Genomic DNA, 19,429 nt, shown 5'->3' on the forward strand with positions numbered 1-19,429 from the left:
TGGTAGGTGAGGACCAGTGGGGTTCTGTCCTGGTGGCGATTGGAGGGGCAGGGCTCGAGGGCGGAGGAGCGGGAAGTGGAGGAGATGCGGTGGAGATCATGTCGATCACGTCTGGGGGGAAATTGCGATCTTTGAAGAAGGAGGCCATCTGGGTTGTTCGGTATTGGAACTGGTCCTCCTGGGAGCAGATCCGGCGGAGACGAAGGAATTGGGAATATCCACAGACCAGTCAAGCAAAGGCTTGACAAAACCTAATCACCAAATCATACCTAGGTAGCTTTGAAACCCTGCTGTTTTTGATCAGTAGTATCTCCACATTTAGCTTCATTAATTGACTTATGGCATTATCTTTAGCAAAGTAACAATATTTACCATGTCATCTTGTACGCATGCACAAATATCTGTATTTTCCAAGTGAGAATAAATTGGTTTGTCAGCTTTTCTTTATTCGTTCCTGGGATATGACATCACTACTTAGACCAACATTTGTCGTTTATCCTTTATTATTTGGAAGCTGGTGGTGGTGAGTGCCTGTCTTGGACTCTTTGGGTGCTGTTTGGAAGGGTGTTCAATGATAGTGAAGAAACAAAATAGCTCCAGGTCAGGAATGTGTATGGCTTGAAAGGGAACCAGCAGGTTATGGTATTGCCTTGGATCTGCTGCTCTTGTCCTTCCAGATGATAGAGGTTGCAGGTTTAGAAGGTGTTGTTGAAGGAGCCTGGGTAAGTTTAATACAGTTTATCTTGTAGCTGGTAAATGGGCCACTTTGACCTGGATGTTGTTAAAGCCTCGCTTATACAGTTAAGTGGCCACTATTCAGTAACACTCCTGATGTGTGAACTGGCTTTGGGGAAACAGTCCATCAGGTACTTTTTGTAGAACTCCATAAGACCACAAGAAGCATAAGCAGAAATTGGTCATTCTGTCCATTGAGTCTTCTCTGCCATTCACTGAGATCATGGTTGAGCTGATGGTCCTCAGCTCCACTTTCCTGCTCTTCTCCCCCAATAATTCTTGATTCTCTTGCTAATTAAAAATCTCTCTTAGGCCAGATGTACTTAATGACTCAGCCTCTACAGCCCTCAGTAGTACCAAATTCCACAAACTCACTACCACCTGCGAGAAGAAATTCTCTCCTCTCTGTTCTAACTAGTCAACTCCATACTCTAAAATTGACTTCTGGTCCTAGACTCTCCTACAAGGGGAAACATGCTGTCTGCATTAACCTTGTCAAGCCCTGTAAGAATCTTGTATGCTTTAATAAGGTCTGAAAATGTGTTGCTGGAAAAGCACAGCAGGTCAGGCAGCATCCAAGGAACAGGAGAATTGACGTTTCGGGCATGAGCCCTTCTTCAGGAATGAGGAAAGTGTGCCTAGGTGGAAGATGAGGCACTCTTCCTTCAGCTGTCGTGTTGCTATGGTCTGGCGATGGAGGAGTCCAAGGACCTGCATGTCCTTGGTGGAGTGGGAGGGGGAATTGAAGTGTTAAGTCAAGGGGTGGTTGGGTTGGTTGGTCCAGGTGTCCCAGAGGTGTTCTCTGAAACGTTCCGCAAGTAGGCGGCCTGTCTCCCCAATATAGAGGAGGCCACATCGGGTGCAGAGGATGCAGTCACCTATCGTTCTTCTAATCTTTTCAATGAGTACAGGTCTAGGCTCTCCTCAAAAGAAAATCCTTCCATATCTGGGATCAACCTAGTGAAGGGGAACCAAAACTTTCTGACTAGTGCCTTGTATAGCTTTAGTAAGACTTCGCTATTTTTATATTCAACTGACTTTGAAGTAAAGATGACAATCCATTTGCTTTCCCTATTACCTGCTGAACTTCGATACTCGCTTTTTATGCACCAGTATCCCCAAATTCCCCTGTGCTGCAGCTTTGTGAAATTCTTCACTGACCAAATAATATTCAGCTCTTGTGTTATTTTTGCCAAAGTGCATAACTTTATTGTATCCCATCTAAGTTTTGCCCATTTGCTTAACTTGTCTATATCTCTCCATTAATTCTGTCATCCTCCCTATCTGCCTTCCTACCTATTTTGTCATCTACAAACGTAGCGATAATGTATTCATTTTTAATGTATATTGTAAATAATTGTAGCACCAGCACTGATATCTGTGATAGTGCACTAGTAACAGGTGAAAATGCCTTTTATATTAGTTAGCCAATCCTCTATCCAAGTTAATGAGAGCCTTTAGTGTCGGGAGAAATTTATTAAATACCCTATCATATGGTATCTGTCAAGCAGTTCTTGAAATACAAATATATTACATCTACCGGTTCCTCTTTATTTAGCTTAGCTTTTACCTTATCACAGATTTGGAGGGCATGATTTTTCTTTTGTGACGCCATGCTGATTCTCCTTGATTTATCGTGCATGTTTCTAAATGCTCTGCTATTACATACTTTGTAATAGACAGTAAGATTTTCCCAATAATTCCAAATTTGACCAAGCTCTTGCAGGCTACAGTATTTAAATAACTGGTCCAGTTCAGTTCTGGTCAGTGGTTACCCTCAAGTATGTTGCTGTTGAGGGATTCAATGTTAGTAATGCTTTTGAATATCAGTTGGTGATGGTTAGGTTTTGTATTGCTGAAGATGGTCTTTACTTGAAAAGAGAGAATCTACTAACAGTATTTGAAAGACAAAGTGACCTTTCACTGTCATTGTAAATAGAATATGAAGTGCAAAAGTAGATGGTATGTTTGGTTTCTTTCTTGTTTTTCAAGGAGGCAGTTTCGTTTTAAAATACTGCTGTGTTCAGCATAATCAATTTGGTGATTTGCCACCCAAAAGGAACTTAATACATTCTGCATTCATATTGAATAAATAAACTTTAACCCAATGAATTAAAGGTTAGTGAACCATTGCCTTCCAGCAATCAGCTGTACGCCTTTTGTACATCTGGCATTGGGTAAATGTTGTTTCGCAGCATAATTAAACTACAGCTGTTCTGCATTTCAGTTCTTTTGTGATTAGACCTTAGAAGTTTGATTCCTGAAAGTATTACTTTGGGGATGCAATTTGTCTGAGAGATTGTTGTCCAGTAATTGCATGGAAGGAATAAAAAAAAAATAAGGTTAATGCAGTAATTTGGAAGGTTAAATGTGTTTTTTCTTTTGAAATTAGTTGTTATATAAAGACAAATATAAAAGGATAGTTACTAATTTGAAAAATTATGTCCTGTTTTCCCATTTAAGTCCCTTTTGATTGCAATATTCGGCATGAAACTTTAAGATTTGATGACTTGAACTGTGGTCATAAAGCTTTTAGTGGAAGTCTGGTTGTGAGATATAAAGGATGTGCTAGGCACTTTCTCAAATTGTGGCTTGCTATTTAGAGTTTAATTTAGTGAAAAGCTCTGATGATTTGACATGACTAATTATTACTGAGGTTCTTTGTTCATACAGTTTTTATTTGACTGTTTAACCTCTCCATTTGAATTCAGTTCAAAAGTAGAGAGACCGTAAAGGCAGAACAGATATTTCGATGGTTGCTAACAGTATCATTCAAGAAGCCTTGTAATAGATAGGAGGGATGTTTCTTCATTCACTCTTGAAGTATAACTTAAGGGATTTGTATTTGAAGCTGTAATTCTGTGTGGTACTTAGTCCTCATTTTCCCTCTCAAAATTAACAGAGCTGAAGCACCATCGGAGACTCTATTTGCAGATTATTTTGCTGATTTAATTGAATGAAAACAATTGGAAATACAAAAGGATTTTCTGTCTGTTTGTTCTTGGAATTTAAAGGTTCTGGCCTGTCAATTGAATTTCAGCAGGATGCCATGACTTTGGAATGACTAGATGTAACATAGAGCTGTCAGTATGGTCTAAAATTGAAGTCCCATAATTATTGTAACTTGTCTGGGACTCTGCAATCATTGCAGGTGCAACTTGCTAGCAAGGCAGGCTAGTTAGGCTGGCCTCTGCTGATGTAAAACATTTTAAAGTACAGTTGGTTCTGATGTAACGATAGCAATATTCTCACGCAATCCAGCGTTATAAGAAAATCTGGCAATAGCTGTGCCATTCAAACTAATGGGGCCGGAATTGCATTATAGCCACGATAGAGTCATAGTCATAGAGATGTACAGCATGGAAACAGACCCTTCGGTCCAACCCGGTTCGCATTCTACAAATAACAGTCGAAACTCTTCAATTGCGCTAAAACAAATTCATGCTAAAGAAACATGCATTACAGCAGTACAGACTGTATTGATTTGATTTATCGTGAAAGTACAGTGAAAAGTTTTGTTTTGCAAGCATTACAGGCAGATCATAGCAAACAAGGACATACAGATGTACTTGGATAGAATGTTTTCTGTGGTGCATCTGTAAAAGTTGATGAGGGTCATTATGGACGTGCAGAATTTCATCAGCTGCCTGAGGAAAAAGAGGCATTGTTGTGATTTCTTGATCATCATATCTACATGGGAGGTCCACGACACATTTTTGGTTATTGTCACTCCTAGGAACTTGATGCCGTTGACCCTTTCCACCTCAGCTCTGTTGATCTAGATAGGGTCATCTCTTGTCTTCCTGAAGTACAACTATAAGATATAGGTGCAGAAATTAGGTCATTCAGCCCATTGAGTCTGCTCTGCCATTCAATCATGGCTGATACGTTTCTCAACCCCATTCTCCTGCTCCCCATAGCTCTTGATCACCTTGATCCCAAGAACCCATCTATCTCAGCCTTAAATATACTCAATGACCTAGCCTCCACAGCCATCTGTGGCAATGAATTTTATAGATTGACTGCTCTCTGGCTGAATAAGTTTCTCCTTATCTCTAAAAGTTTTAGTCTTTTGTCTAAGTCGGAGTCTTAGCCTTTAGTCTAAGACTATGCCCTTGTGTTCTAGTCTCTTCTACCAATGGAAATATCTACCCTTTCCAGGCCATTTAGCATTCTGTATGTTTCAATTTAGATCTCCCTTCATCCTTCTAAACTCCATAGAGTATAACCCAAGAGGCCTCAAACATTCCTCATATGCTAAGCTTTTCATTCCTGAGACCATTCTCATGAACCACCTCTGAACACGCTACAGGACCAGTACATCCTTCGGCGATATGGGGCCCAAAACTGTACACAATACTCCAAATGTGTTTTGACCTGAGCTTTAGCGCTTCAGGAGTGCATCCATGCTTTTATAATCAAGTCCTATCAAAATAAATGCAATCATTGCAATTGCCTTCCGAACTACTGACTCAACCTGCAAGTTTACCTTGAGAGAATCCTGGACTAGAACTCCCAAGTTTCTTTGCATTTCTACTACTGAATCTTTTCCCCATTTAGAAAATAGTCCATGCCTATATTCTTCCCACCAAAGTGCATGACCTCGCACTTTCCCACATTGTACTCCATCTACCAGTTCTAGCCCACTCTCCTAACCTTCTGCAGCATCCCCACTTCCTCAATGCTACCTGTCCTGTTACCTATCTTTGTATCATCTGCAAACTTAGTCAGGATATCCTCATTCCTACATCTAGATCGTTAATGTATAAAGTGAAAAATTGTTGTCTTAAAACTGACGTTGGCGCGACACTACTTGTCACCGGCTGCCATCCTGAGAAGGATCCTTTCATCCCCACCCTCTGCTTTCCACCAGAATGCCAAGCTTCTGTCTATGCTAACACTTTGTCTCTGACACCATGGGTCCTTATCTTACTCAGTAGCCTGCAGTGCAGCACCTTGCCAAAGGCCGTCTTGAAGTCCAGGTGGATAACGTCCATCAGCTGTTCTTGGTCGAACCTGCTAGTTACTTCCTCAAAGAATTCTAGTAGGTTTGCCAGGCATGACCTCCCCTTGATGAAACCATACTGACTTTCTGTATTTTGCCATATACTTCCAAGTATTCAGAAATCTCATCCTTCACAATGGATTCCAGGATCTTACCCATGACCGAGTTTAGGCTAATTGGTTTGTAACTTTACATCTTTTGCCTTACGCCCTTTTTAAGTAGGGGTGTCATGTTAATATTTTCCCAGTCCTCTGGGACCCTCCCTGATTCTAGAGATTCCTGAAAGATCACCCCGATGCCTCCACTATCTTTTCAGCTATCTCCCTTCGAACTCTGAGGTGTAGTCCATCTAGTCTAGGTGATTTATCCACCTTCAGGCCATTCAGTTTTTCTAGCACCTTCTCCTTGATAATGGCCACTATACTCAATTCTGCCCCCTCACTCTCTCGAATGTCTGGGATATTAAGCATGTCTTCCATAGTGAAGACTGACGTGAAGTAATTATTCAGTTCCAAAGCCATTTCTTTGTTCCCCATTACTATCTCTCCAGCATCATTTTCTAGCAGCCCAATGTCCACTTTTACCTCTCATTTGCCCTTTATGTATCTAAAGAAACTCTTACAGTCTTCATTTATATTACTGGCTAGCTTACCCTTCTATTTAATCTTCTGTCTCCTTATATTGTTTTTTGCCCTCTGTTGGTTTTTGTAAGCTTCCCAATCCTCTGGTTTCCCACTACCCTTCACCACATTGTATACCTTCTTTTCTGCTTTTATGCTATCCCTGACTTCGAGTTAGCCTTGGTTGCCTCATTCTCCCTGTACCATGCTGCTTTTTCCTAGGGATGAATCTTAACTCTGTTTCCTGAATTACTCCCAGAAACTCCTGCCATTGCTGTTCCACTGTCTTTACTGCTGGACTCCTCTCCCAGTCAATTCCACCTGCTCCGTCGTGCCTCTGTAGTTGCCTTTATTCAGCTGTAATACCGTTACCTCTGATTCTATCTTCTCCCTCTCAAATTGCAGAGTAAATTCAATCATATTATGATCACTGCCTCCTGAAGGGTTCCTTCACCTTAAGCTCCCTTATCAAATCTGCTTCATAGCACAACAGTGAATCCAGTGTTGCCTGTTCCCCAGTGGTCTTGACCGCAAGCTGCACCAGAAAGCCATCTCAGACATTCCGCAAATTCCTTTTCTTGCAATCCACTACCAACCTGATTTTTCCCAATCCATCTGTATTTGAAATCCCCCATGATCACTGTAACTTTTCCTTTCCTACACATCTTTTCTATCTCCTGGTGTATCTTGCGCCTCAGCTCCTGACCACTATTTGCAGGCCTGGACATAACTTCAGCTTTGGTTCTTTTACTTTTACAGTTCCTCAATTCTACCCACACAGATTATGCACCATGTGACCCTACTTTGTTTATTACTATTAATTTAATTTAATTTCTTACTAATAAGGCAACCCAGCCATCTTTGCCCACCTGCCTATCTTTTTGAAAGCATGTATATCCTTGAATATTAAGCTCCCAATTCTGATCCCCTTGCATCACGTCTCCATGTTGCCTACCACGTCATATCTACCAATTTTGATCTGCGTCACATGCTCATTTAACTTTTGTTATACTACGTGCATTCAGATATAATTCCTTCAGTCCTATATTAATTGTCGCTCTTCTCATTGTCATTCAATTGTCCAGTGTGCTTGAAGTTTGATTGTTAACTCTTTCCATACACTGTCCTATTTGTGTCTGTGCTGGAGATTTTAAAACTTCTCCTGAGTTCTGCACTCTTACCACCACCTTTAATTCAGGTTTTCTAATTTCCCCTGTAACTGAGCTCCTCCCGCACCATTTAGTTTAAAGTCCTGTCTATAGCTCTAGTTGTGTAATTCTGCTAGGACTGTAGTCCCAGCACGGTTCAGTTTAAGACTCTCCCATCGGAACAGCTCCTTTTTTCCCCAGTACTGGTGCCAATGTCCCATGAATTCAGTGTTTGGCAAGTGTTCTTTTCAAAAATTGAGGTGTTTCATTAAGATGAAAGTAGCTTTATGGACAGGGAAAGAAATGGATAAAAACTAGGATATAAAGTTAACTAAACATAGATTTCAGACAGTCCGAGGGCGATTACTGTGGAAATATGCTTGATGCAAATAATGAAAGGCAAGATTCCTAATTGGGTGGAACTGTGTAGAGACTTCGCTTCAGTTATGTGCCGTAGTCACATGGACAGAGCAAATGATATTCTCTTGTCACATGTTGTTACAATGCAGAACAGGGCCATTTGGCCAATTGTATCTGGTTCAGCTCTCCAAATGAGCATCATGACTTGGTGCCATTCTGCTCTTTTTTTCTCATACCCTTGCATGTTGTTTCTTTTTTAGATAATCATCCATTGCCCTTTTAAATGCTTCACTTGAGCCTGTCTCCACCATACCTTCACACCTGAACCACGCATGAAAAAGACATTTCTCGCAACACAGTTGCTGCTTTTGCAAATCATTTTAAATCTGCCCCCCCCCTCCCCCTTAATTCTTGATATTTTTACAAGGGGGAAGAACTTCTTGCTATCCACCCTATCGAGCCCTCTCACAAGTTTGAAAATTAGTTCTCCACTTAGCCTCCTCTCCATAGATGTTCCCAGCATTTCCAATCTGTTTCCATAACTGCAGGTTCTCATTCCTGAAACCATTTTCTTAAATCTTCTGTGCACACATTCCAGTGTGTTTATATCCTTCTTACAGTGAGGTGCCAAGAATTGTATGCAATACACTAATTGGCGTTTAACAAGAATCTTATGGGGGAGATCCAAGATGGCAGCGACTCAGCAAGTCTGAGTCTATAGTGCTCCTCCCAAGACTTGGGCAAAGTGGGCCACCCCCCTCCACCACACTCACCAAATCATTTAAAATAGTTTTTACTTAATGTAATTAGTTGTTCAGTACTAAATTTAACCGGTCTGGTCTCCTGTAAAAATGACTAGGGGGAAAGGAACCCGCAGTTCTCAGCAGGCAGGAGCCCCACCCTCCCCAGCTGCAGCAGAGGTGTCCGCAGCCGTCCTGGGGGGCTTACCTACGGTGGCGAGCCTCGTGAAGTAATCTCTAAACTCGATGCGAAGATCGATGCCTTCATTGAAGAGTCCCAAAACTGATGGAATTCACTCTCGGCCGCGCTACAAAAGCACGGCCGAGACATCGAGGAAATCGAGCGCTGAGTTGGAGGGGCGGAGCTAAAGGCCGCGACCTTTGAGACCATAGCAGAATCGGCCGTGGATCGGGTCCAGACTCTCGAACAGCAAGTCCGGACCTTAGAGAATCACATTGACGACCTCAATGTTTGCTGGGCCTTCCCGAACAGGAAGAAGAAGGCCAGCTTAGTGTTCCTTGAGCAGTGGCTTTCACAGCTGTTAAATCTGGAGGCTGCATCAGGCCAGGTAAGGGTGGAATGGGCCTACCGGGTTGCAGTGCACGGGCCCGACTCGAACCAGCGCCCCTGCCCAGTCCTGTTCTGGCTGCAGAGCTACAAGGAGTGGCAGATGCTCTTGGAAGCTTCCAGAAATCTTGGGAGAGATCCCCAAGCCATGATTTATAAAGGATCCAAGATTGTTATTTCAGGACTTTTCCCCAGCTTTGGTCAGAAAGAGGAAGGTGTTCGACGAAGCGAAGAAGCATTTAAGGGACTTAAACATTCAATACTCCTTGTGCTACCCAGCTATGCTACGCTTCAGCCATGAAGTGTATAACTTCGGATCACTGGAGAAGGCCAAGGAACTTTTGGACTCTCTTAGATAAATTGTAAGAGTTAATTGATGTTGTTCTGCCCACCCCCCACCCCGGTTTACCCCCTTGTTTTTCCTTTCATTAGCTTAGTGTTTAATATTATCTCTGGAGGGTGGGAAGAGGGGTTTATTTATTTATTCTTAGTGATTTTCTTCACCCCCTTTTTTATATACACACATATTTAGGCCAGGGGGTCTAGTAGATGGGGAGAAGGTGGTTACCTTATCCTATTTTATCTGTCCTTAGGAACGAAGTTGTCTTCCCCTGTTATTTTGTATTACTATATTTAATTATTATTTGCTGAGACTGTAATTTTACAGTTATATATGTTCATGGTATTAACTTTACCAAATATATCCAGGTGTTGGTGTGGGGGGTAGGGTACTCATTTCCTGAAGAAGGAGTTATGCCTGAAACGTCGGTTCTCCTGCTCCTTGGATGCTGCCTGACCTGTTGTGCTTTTCCAGCAACACATTTTTCAGCTCTGATCTCCAGCATCTGCAGTCCTCACTTTCTCCTACTCATTGTTAACTCTAGCTCAGTAGTATATTTGAATTTTCTTTATCCTATCGTAGGGTGCCTGGGTCAAGGGTGGGGCACTGGTTGGGAGAGGTTATGATGGATTTTTGGGAAGGAAGTGATGCCCCCTGGGAACAAGGGGGAAGATCTCCGTTTAAATACGTTTTATAGTTTTTTATTTAGAAATAGTTTTTTATTATATTGATCTGAGTGTATTAAAGAGCCTTTATTTTTGTAAATTTTATATGCTCTATGCTCGGGATGTTTTGGATAGGGTTACTTCTCCCGAGGGTTCTTGGACTTGCCTGGACAATTATGGTTAATCAGTCGATTAAATGGTGCACCTGGAATGTCACTGGGAGTAATTCACCAATCAAAAGGAAGAAAATATTATCAAGCCTCAAAGAAAGAAAGCGTTGATATAGCTCTCCTATAGGAGACACATTTATTGGATAAAGAACACCTGAAATTACGACAGAGAAGAGATTATTTTCTATTCTCTCTTTCTGTGCAAGGAAAAACATTTTGGTAAACTGGGTGGCTGAAGGCCCTCATGGACTTTCAAATTGGCACAGAATAATTATGGAATATGCTCCCCCTGACTTCATTACAAATATGGTGCACCAAAAAAAAGCCGAATTACTCCATAAAATATGGCAGCCCTTCTTGAATTACACAAATACAGATATCTCGGTCATCCTAACAAGGGCTTTTACTTAATTGAGAGGGTGAACCTAGCTGGTCCGGAACCCCTTAGGAGAGGAATCCCGCACGAATATGGGTTTTGTTATGATCTGATGTTAACACATTCCGAGCATGTATATCACGACTCAATTTCTGTGTTATCATTTTTTATCCAGTTATCTCATCCAGTTCTGCCATCTTGTCAACTTTTAAGAACTAGCTGTCTAAAAACGCTTCTTCCATAGCAATTTTAAGCCCATTTTCTGTTTCAGTCTTCTCCTCTGTCATCAAGACATAGATTGCATCTACCTTTGGTGAAGACAAATGTGAAGAACTCATTTAATACTTCATCCATGCTCCTATTAAGATTTCAAGTTTTCCATGAGGTTGGCTGACAGGCTTGTCACATAATTCATCTTTGCTTCCCTTCACCTGCTTTTGACCAGACCTGGAAAATTCAATTGACTTTACATCCATCTTCTGCCATTCTTGCCCTCATGCAATTTTAATCCAAATTATTTTCCTCTTTGAGTATTTAACCTCTAAAAATGGAAGTAATAAGCCAATATACCACTTATTTTCATGTTTCCTTTGACCATATTTTTCACACCTTGCCTACTATAAGGGCGACTGCAATCTGTTTCATGGTCTTGTCACGACATCTTCCTTACTCCGTAAGCAAGAATTTTCCCCACTGGCTGGTAGAGCTCTTAGTATTTTCCCCTCCCTCACGGACCCATCGCGATTCAATGACCATGCGATATAGGAGCAGACTTAGGCTATTCAGCCTGTCAAGTCTGCTCCACCATTCGGTCATGGCTGATATATTTTTCAATTCCATTCTCCTGTTTCTCCTTGTAATCTTTGATCCCCTACCTAACCAAGAACATATCTATCTCTGTTGTTTCTCTCTTCCTCTTGTCCTCTTTTTTTTTTTTCTACCCCACCCACCTCAATATTGAACTGATGTTCTGGATGTAGGTTTGCTCACTGAGCTGGAAGGTTCATTTCCAGACATTTTGTCAGCCTACTAGATAACATCTTCAGTGGGCCTCAGGCGAAGCACTGCTGGTAAGTCCTGCTTTCTGTTTAAATCTTTGGGTTTCTTTGAGTTGGTGATGTCATTTTCTGTGGTGAACTCACTTCATGTTCTTTTTCACAGGGGTGGTAGTTGGGGTCGAACTCTGTTTGTTGATAAATCAGTCAACGAACACATTGAGTTAGACCCCATCTACCACCCCATCACTAGCCCAAAGAAACCCAAACATATAAATAAAAAGCAGGCCTTACCAGCAGTGCTTTGCCAGAGGCCCACTGAAGATGTTACCTAGTAGGGTGACGAAATGTCTGGAACTGAATCTTCCAGCTCAGCAAGCAAACCTACAACCAGAACCTCAACCCCCACCAAGCTACAAATCTTCTGAAAACACGCTGTGACCTGATGTTCTTACATCACTTCCATCATGATGCCACCACCAAGCAATGTTTCCTTTCGGTCCCTTTTCAACATTCTGAACAGGGTTCCCTTTGGTGTACTCTGGTCTGCTATTGTTCACCCTCAGCAACCCAACCTTTTCTGAGAGCACCTTTTCATATGATTGCAGGAGATTTAACCTGCTCTTGTATCTTCTGCCTTCTCACTGTAATGCACCTTACAAGTGCAGTTGTGATTTATTTTGTGCATCTTTGCACTTTTTGTTACAGTATTGTATTTTCTGCTGAGGGTGTAGCCTCTTCGACAGTGAGAGACCAAACACAGGCTGAGTGACAACTTTGCAGAACACTTATGTTCAGCCCATTATCATAACCCCAAGGTCCTGCCATGTCACTTCAATTTTCCATTTTGCTGTCCTTGGCTCCTGTAATGTTCCACTGAAGGTCAACTAAAGGAGCAGCACCTCATCTTTCAACTGGCCCCATTTCAGACGTCTGGACTTAACAAGTTCAGCAGGTTGTAAGTTTGCTCGCTGACCTGGAAGGTTTGTTTTCAGATGTTTCGTCATCATACTGGTAACATCATCAGTGAGTCTCCAGTGAAGTGCTGGTATTGTCCTACTTTCTATTTGTGTCTTGGTTTCTAAAGGTGGGTGATATCATTTCTGGTTGTTCTTCTCAGAATGGTAGATGGAGTTCTGGTTAGAATGCCAGGCCTCCAGGAATTTCCGTGCGTGTCTCTGTTTAGCTTGTCCTAAGATAGATGTATTGTCCTAGTCAAGGTGGTGTCCTTCCTCACCCGTGACTTTGACTGGGACACCTCATCTATCATAGGATAAGCTAACCAAAGACACGCACAGGAATTCCTAGAGGCCTGGCATTCTCATCAGAACTCCATCAATAAGCATATCGATTGGACCCCATCTATCATCCCGAGAAAAAGAACCGGAAATTATATCACCTGCATTGAGAAACCAAAACGCATAAATAGAAAGCGGAACATAACACCAGCATTTCATTGGAGGCTCACTGATGATGTTACCTGGTATGGTGACTAAATATCTGAAAACAAACCTTCCAGCTCAGTGAGCAAACTTGCAATCTGAGCTAGAAATCTTTCAAAAATTGCTCACATGTTGAGCAATTTTAGATTGGAGCCTTTGTCCCCATCTTATGGTGCTTCTCTCACTGCATTGGATTTTTTTTTTAGTGTCTCATTTACTTGATTTGCTTCTGCCATTTATACCATCTCTGCAAACGTTTTTTTAAATTTCCTTTATATCCCATATATTCCCTTTGGCCTTGCACTATAAAAACTTCCTTCTATACTTTGATCCCTCCTGCTTTCCATCTAAACACAAACCTCCTTTAGTTTTTCTTTCTAGCGTGCTCCCTTTCACTTGTTCAACCTGTTGTATTTTTGGCTGTTCAAATAACGCACATCCCATATTTACTCTCTTTGCTAGATGCCACCTGAGTAAAAATTTTCATGTTATGTTTTTTCTGTAGATTTCCATATTCTGTTGTGACCAGTTATTGCTTCCTAAATGTTTAGGGCTATTTTTGCCTTTTTTATTTTCATGTTCCAAAAAATATTTATGAATGTATTCTGTAGTTACAGCAGCACTACTAATTGCTAGTCTCCCTTTAAAGTGAAAATATAATTTGACAGGTGTCAGAATTTTTTTTCTTTGGTAAATCTATAGCTTGAATGGTAGTGAAAACCCAGTTGAGATTTTTTTTTTTAAACTGTCACCCAGGTCCTTTTGCCTGATGGTTCGAATGCAGCAACTGTAATTGAAAGTGCCTGTGACTGCTGACAAGCTTTTTTAGACTCCACCCCTTTTTTCCCCCATTTGCACACTCGACCGCTGATGTTTACCACTCCACAAGGATGAATAACAATGCAACAATTGTGCTATTATTCTATCCCTGGATCACTACTTCACCTGGATTACCACTTCACCTGGATTTCTGGATAATTTGATTCTTGAAGAACCAGTGCATTTTAATTTTATCAATGTATTCCTTTATCGAAAGATTGTTCATTTACAAATGAGTATTTCAACTTGCAGGTAGTGGGAAATGGTACAGAAATGTAGATTACTATCGAATGGATGGCTCTACAAGTGCGCAGACAAGAAAAAAATGGGCTGAAGAATTCAATGACGAGAGTAATATCAGGTAATTTACACTAAAATAGTTATGAAGCGTTTGCTATTTTTAAAAAATCTGAAATCCCAGAACTGACCTAAATTCGCTATGACATAGAAAAGGAGAAAACTTTAGTTCTCTAAAGTAATGGGGCAGGTTATAATAACTGATGTTTAGGATAGTGATACATTTGAGCATGATTTGAACATGTTGGAAAATGCCCAGTTTTTAGCTAATTCTCATACTAATTCAAAGGTGCTGCAGAAAACTCAACCTGTGCAGTGCAGATACGAAGTTAGCATGCGTTGAATTTTAGATTTGTTGCAACATTGAGCTTGTTGGTATATTTTAGATAAATAGCTGTGTTTATAATGGCTGAGATCTTGTGGTCTCAAGTTAGCAAATACTAAGAGGCTCACTGTTATTGAGGGCTTCTATGGAGTCCCACTTACAATCCAATCTGGAAGTTATGTTGCACGTGAAAGAGTCAGTGCTGATGTTTCCTCAGGGATCTGCCATGCATGACTAGGGCTGGTTGCCTAGTTCTTTCATCAATTTTTGTGTATTTTTTTTTAAAGTGCTACTCCTAGCAGGTATAGAACCAGCTAAAGTGTTTAGGTATTTATATCAATAGAATGTTAATTTGGCACCACCAGTTCCTCTTCTCTTGGCTTTTCCTCAGTTCTCTTTAACATCTCTGGCTTCGTTCACCCCTGTATCTGTTACACTGGAATCAACACTTCATAAATTGGAGGAGATGATGTCAGGGGGCTACAGTTACAAACACATCAAGTAAAAAAAAAAAAAGAGACAGACAACAAGAAGTGTGACTTTAGCTTTTGACATCCAAGGGGGCTTGGCTTCATTGACTATTTGCCACTGGGCCACTCCAACCAGTTTGGTTCTGGATGCCAGCTACAGCTAGAAACGTAAGTCCCTATTGCCATTTACAGGAGAGGTTGAGTTTCACAATCAATGGCACATAACTGAGGGGTCTGGGCCAACATGTTTAGCCTGGACAGTTCTACGGATTTACAGAGTATTACGTTTCCAAGATGTACCATATAAGAAATTCCAAACAACTCTGCACACAGCAAATTGCCCACATTTTACAGTAAGCAGTGAATAAATGGTAGGTTGAATCCTGACTGATGAATGCAGAACCTATTTAAAAATCTTAGTTTGAATATTTAATTTGATGTAAAGGATTAACTGGACATTAAATGTTTAAAAACTATTTTCTTGCATTTTTAAATCCCCAATGATGAGTAAACTCTGATGGAATAACATTCTACTTTTGTAAAATTAATTTCAGTGCCTGATTGATTAGTTGGCAGTATTGAAGACCTGGTATGCCGTCAAAAATTTTACTTGCACTTGAGTGGACAGCCCTAAAAACTTAAAATATATTCAGTGCTTTCTAATGGATAAATATTCAAAATTCACTCTACTTTCCCATACTAGAAAGCCTAATTTCTCACTGAAATTTCAGATTAGCAGCTTGCTGATTTCCACATTTGCTGCACGTGTGCAGGTACAGGTACTCTTAAAATTTTTCAGTATATTTTATAACAAGTTTTGGAAACTTCACCAGAGGTCAAGATTTTGAAGTCTGTATGGTTTGCTAAGGACGTAACTTGAGCAAAATCCATTCAACCATCTTCGTAGTGCAATTTTCTAAAGTTAGTACAGTTTTGGTGGTTGTATGGGGAAGAAATAGAACCACTGTCCTGGTGAAAGAAATGCAAAATGTTTGCCGTATTTTTGACTTTATTACAAGTTTTAATGTCTTGAATTTTATTGATTGTTAACATTTGTTCTTTACAGAGGCCGTCTGTTCATTATTTCCACCAAAGCAGGATCGCTGGGGATTAATCTGGTCGCTGCCAACCGTGTTATTATTTTTGATGCCTCTTGGAATCCTTCCTATGACATCCAGAGCATCTTTCGTGTTTACCGTTTTGGACAGATAAAGCCAGTCTTTGTCTACAGGTTCTTGGCTCAGGTAAAATGATGACTTCCTTTTGTATCTGGAAGATACATGTCTGTGGTTTTTTTTTAAATGCTAACACACAAATTCTCAAGGGAAAGTAAGAGGCTAAGTTATCGAGCCATTTTGAAAATTTCTCCAATCCTTATTTTGTTAAAACTAAAAGTTGAAATGCAATAGGTGCTCTTCTGCCTTTTTTTTAATTTAATGTGTAAGATTGCTGTGAAGCTATCTGAAGTACAAATGTTCTTATTTCTTTGAGTGGACAAGTTCTACACTTGAATTGCTATGAAAACACTTGATTGTTGTTCCTTTCTGCTTACGCGATGTATCAAACATGGATGAATGGAAGTAAATTTTTTTATCTTGCCTTCTGGTTTACCTTTTCACAAAAGCTGTGGATGCAGATTTCTTTTTGGTGATAACAAAATATCCTCATTTTGGTTGCCCTGTCTAACATATGCACAAACATTTAACAGTTTTGAAGTTTAAAATGAACAGTTCTGAATATTTTCACATTTTTCATTCAATGTTTAAAGTTTTCCTCCATTTCTGATACCATGACTTCCTCTGAATATGGAAATAATAAGCATAACCTGTTTGATTAGATTAGATTAGATTAGATTAGATTACACAGTGTGGAAACAGGCCCTTCGGCCCAACAAGTCCACACCGACCCGCCGAAGCGCAACCCACCGTTTTCCTCCATTTCTGATACCATGACTTCCTCTGAAGATGGAAATAATAAGCATAACCTGTTTGATTAGATTAGATTAGATTAGATTACACAGTGTGGAAACAGGCCCTTCGGCCCAACAAGTCCACACCGACCCGCCGAAGCGCAACCCACCCAATACCCCTACATTTACCCCTTACCTAACACTACGGAGAATTTAGCATGGCCAATTCACCTGACCTGCACATCTTTGGACTGTGGGAGGAAACCGGAGCACCCGGAGGAAACCCATGCAGACACTGGGAGAATGTGCAAACTCCACAGTCAGTCGCCTGAGACGGGAATTGAACCCGGGTCTCTGGCGCTGTGAGGCAGCAGTGCTAACCACTGTGCCACCCATGGTGAATTTAGTATTTGGTTTGAGAGGAAAGAACTTTGGTAAGAAGCAACTGTACTAAGTTTTAAAGAAGGGTAATTACAAAGGAATGAAGGCAGAGCTAGCTGCAGTGGATTAAGAAAGGAGTTCAGAAACAAAGGCTGTTGAGAGAGAATGGCACACGTTCCAGAAAATTGTTCATGGCTCACAGCAAAGTCATGTATTCCAGTGAGGAAGAAGGGCCCCAGGAATGGGATAAACCAACTATGGTGAGCCTTGGGATTAAGGATAGCATCAAATTAAAAGAATAAAATCATACATTGGGGCCAAAATTGGTCATAAGAAAAGGGATTGGCAAAGACACCAAAAATGACTAAAAAAAAGAGGGTGAATATAAACTGAGGGCCACTTGCAAATAATATCAAGATAGCAAGAGCTACATTAAATATATATAAATGAAGAGAGAAGCCAAAGTGAGCATAGGCTTCTTAGAGACTGAGGCTGGGGAAATAATGGGGAACTAGGAAACGCAAAGTTATACTGCAACAGGCTTATTTGGAAGTACAAACTTTCGGAGCACTGCTTCTTCGTGACAAAAACTAGTGCTTCCAAATAAATCTGTTGGATGATAACCTGGTATTGTGATTTTTAACTTGGTCCATCCCAGTCCAACACTGGCACCTCCACATTATGGGAACCAGGAAATGACAGAGGAGTTGAATAAATATTTTGCAGCAGTCTTCACGACACAAGACACTAATTTCATCCAAAATTATTGAATATTTAAGAGGCAAAAGGAAAAGAGGAACTAAATACAATAGTTACTGGAGAAAAAGTGCTTGGGAAACTAAGGTGTCTGTAGGCCAATAAGTATCCTGGAGCTGATAGGATACATCCTAGGCTACTGAACTAAGTAGCTACAGAGATAGTGGGCACACAGGTAGTAATGTTCTGAAATCCTTTAGATTCTGGAGAAGTCCCAGAAGATTGGGAAGTTGTCAAGATTACACCTTTATTTGAAAAGGGAAGGAGGCAAAGAACTTAACATTTGTTATTGGTAAATGTTAGAGTCTATTATAAAAGATGTAATAGTCAACAAAGCATTTAAAAATGTGTATTGGGAACAAACAGAGTGGGCATGGCTTCATGAAGTGGAAATTATACCTGACAAATTTGAGAATTCTTTGAGGAGGTAACAAGCAGTATAGTTAAAAGGAAAATATTGGATGTAATGTATCTGGATTTTCAGAAGGCTTTTCATTTGGTACCACACATTCGGTTACTTAATATGTGGAGAGCTAATGGTATTAGAGATAATATATTAGTATGGATAGAGAATTGGCTAACTAATAGATAAGGGGACATTTTCAGAACAGCAACCTGCTAACTAGTGGTGTGCTACAGGGATCAGTGCCACGGCCACATTATTTACAATATATATTAATAACACGGATGAGAAAAGTGAATGTGTAATTGGCAAGTTTGCATATGATACAATCTTAAATGGGAAAGGCAAGTGTTGAGGGATGCAGGCAGGTTAGGTGAGTGGGCAAAAACTTGGCAGATGGAATGTAATGCAGGAAGTGAGAGGTTATGCACTTTGGCATGAAGCATAGAGCATCTGAATATTATTTGAGAGAGAGAGACTGCAGGAAGCTACGAAACAAGGATTTTGGAATCTTCATGAATGTCAGAAAGCTAAAGATCATCAGATCAGCCATAATCTCATTAAATGGTGGAGCAGATTCGAGCTAAATGACATACTTCTGCTCCTATGTCTTATGGTCTTGCGGAATGTTCCGAATTCATGTATTTCACATTTTGTCATTGAATCATTCCCTCCACTTTTTTTCCAAGATCTAATAAAGAATGCAGTTTTCATTCTGTACAAGTAAGCATGAATTTTAAAAAAGGGGAATATAATATTGTGATTTCACGAATGGATTTGGGTAATAATTTTGGTTTGCTTTCTCATTGGATACGAGCATTGCTGGCACAACTAGCATTTGTTGTCCATTCTTAGCTCCCAGTGAAAGGTGGGTGGTGAACTGTAATCCAACTTTCTGACTTTAG

General features: G+C 40.5%; 1 protein-coding gene across 3 annotated transcripts in view; it reads left to right on the forward strand.

Annotated features, from left to right (window-relative positions):
- The window catches only part of atrx (ATRX chromatin remodeler), a 241,124-nt gene that overhangs the window by 187,634 nt on the left and 34,061 nt on the right, over window positions 1-19,429 (forward strand). For all 3 annotated transcript variants that reach the window (XM_043704988.1, XM_043704987.1, XM_043704986.1), the window contains 2 exons: window positions 14,236-14,344; window positions 16,142-16,319. In XM_043704988.1, the coding sequence (XP_043560923.1) occupies window positions 14,236-14,344; window positions 16,142-16,319 (287 nt within the window). The remainder of the gene's footprint in view (window positions 1-14,235; window positions 14,345-16,141; window positions 16,320-19,429) is intronic.

The sequence above is a fragment of the Chiloscyllium plagiosum genome, chromosome 15 (assembly GCF_004010195.1).
Source record: "Chiloscyllium plagiosum isolate BGI_BamShark_2017 chromosome 15, ASM401019v2, whole genome shotgun sequence".
NCBI classification, from domain to species: domain Eukaryota; kingdom Metazoa; phylum Chordata; class Chondrichthyes; order Orectolobiformes; family Hemiscylliidae; genus Chiloscyllium; species Chiloscyllium plagiosum.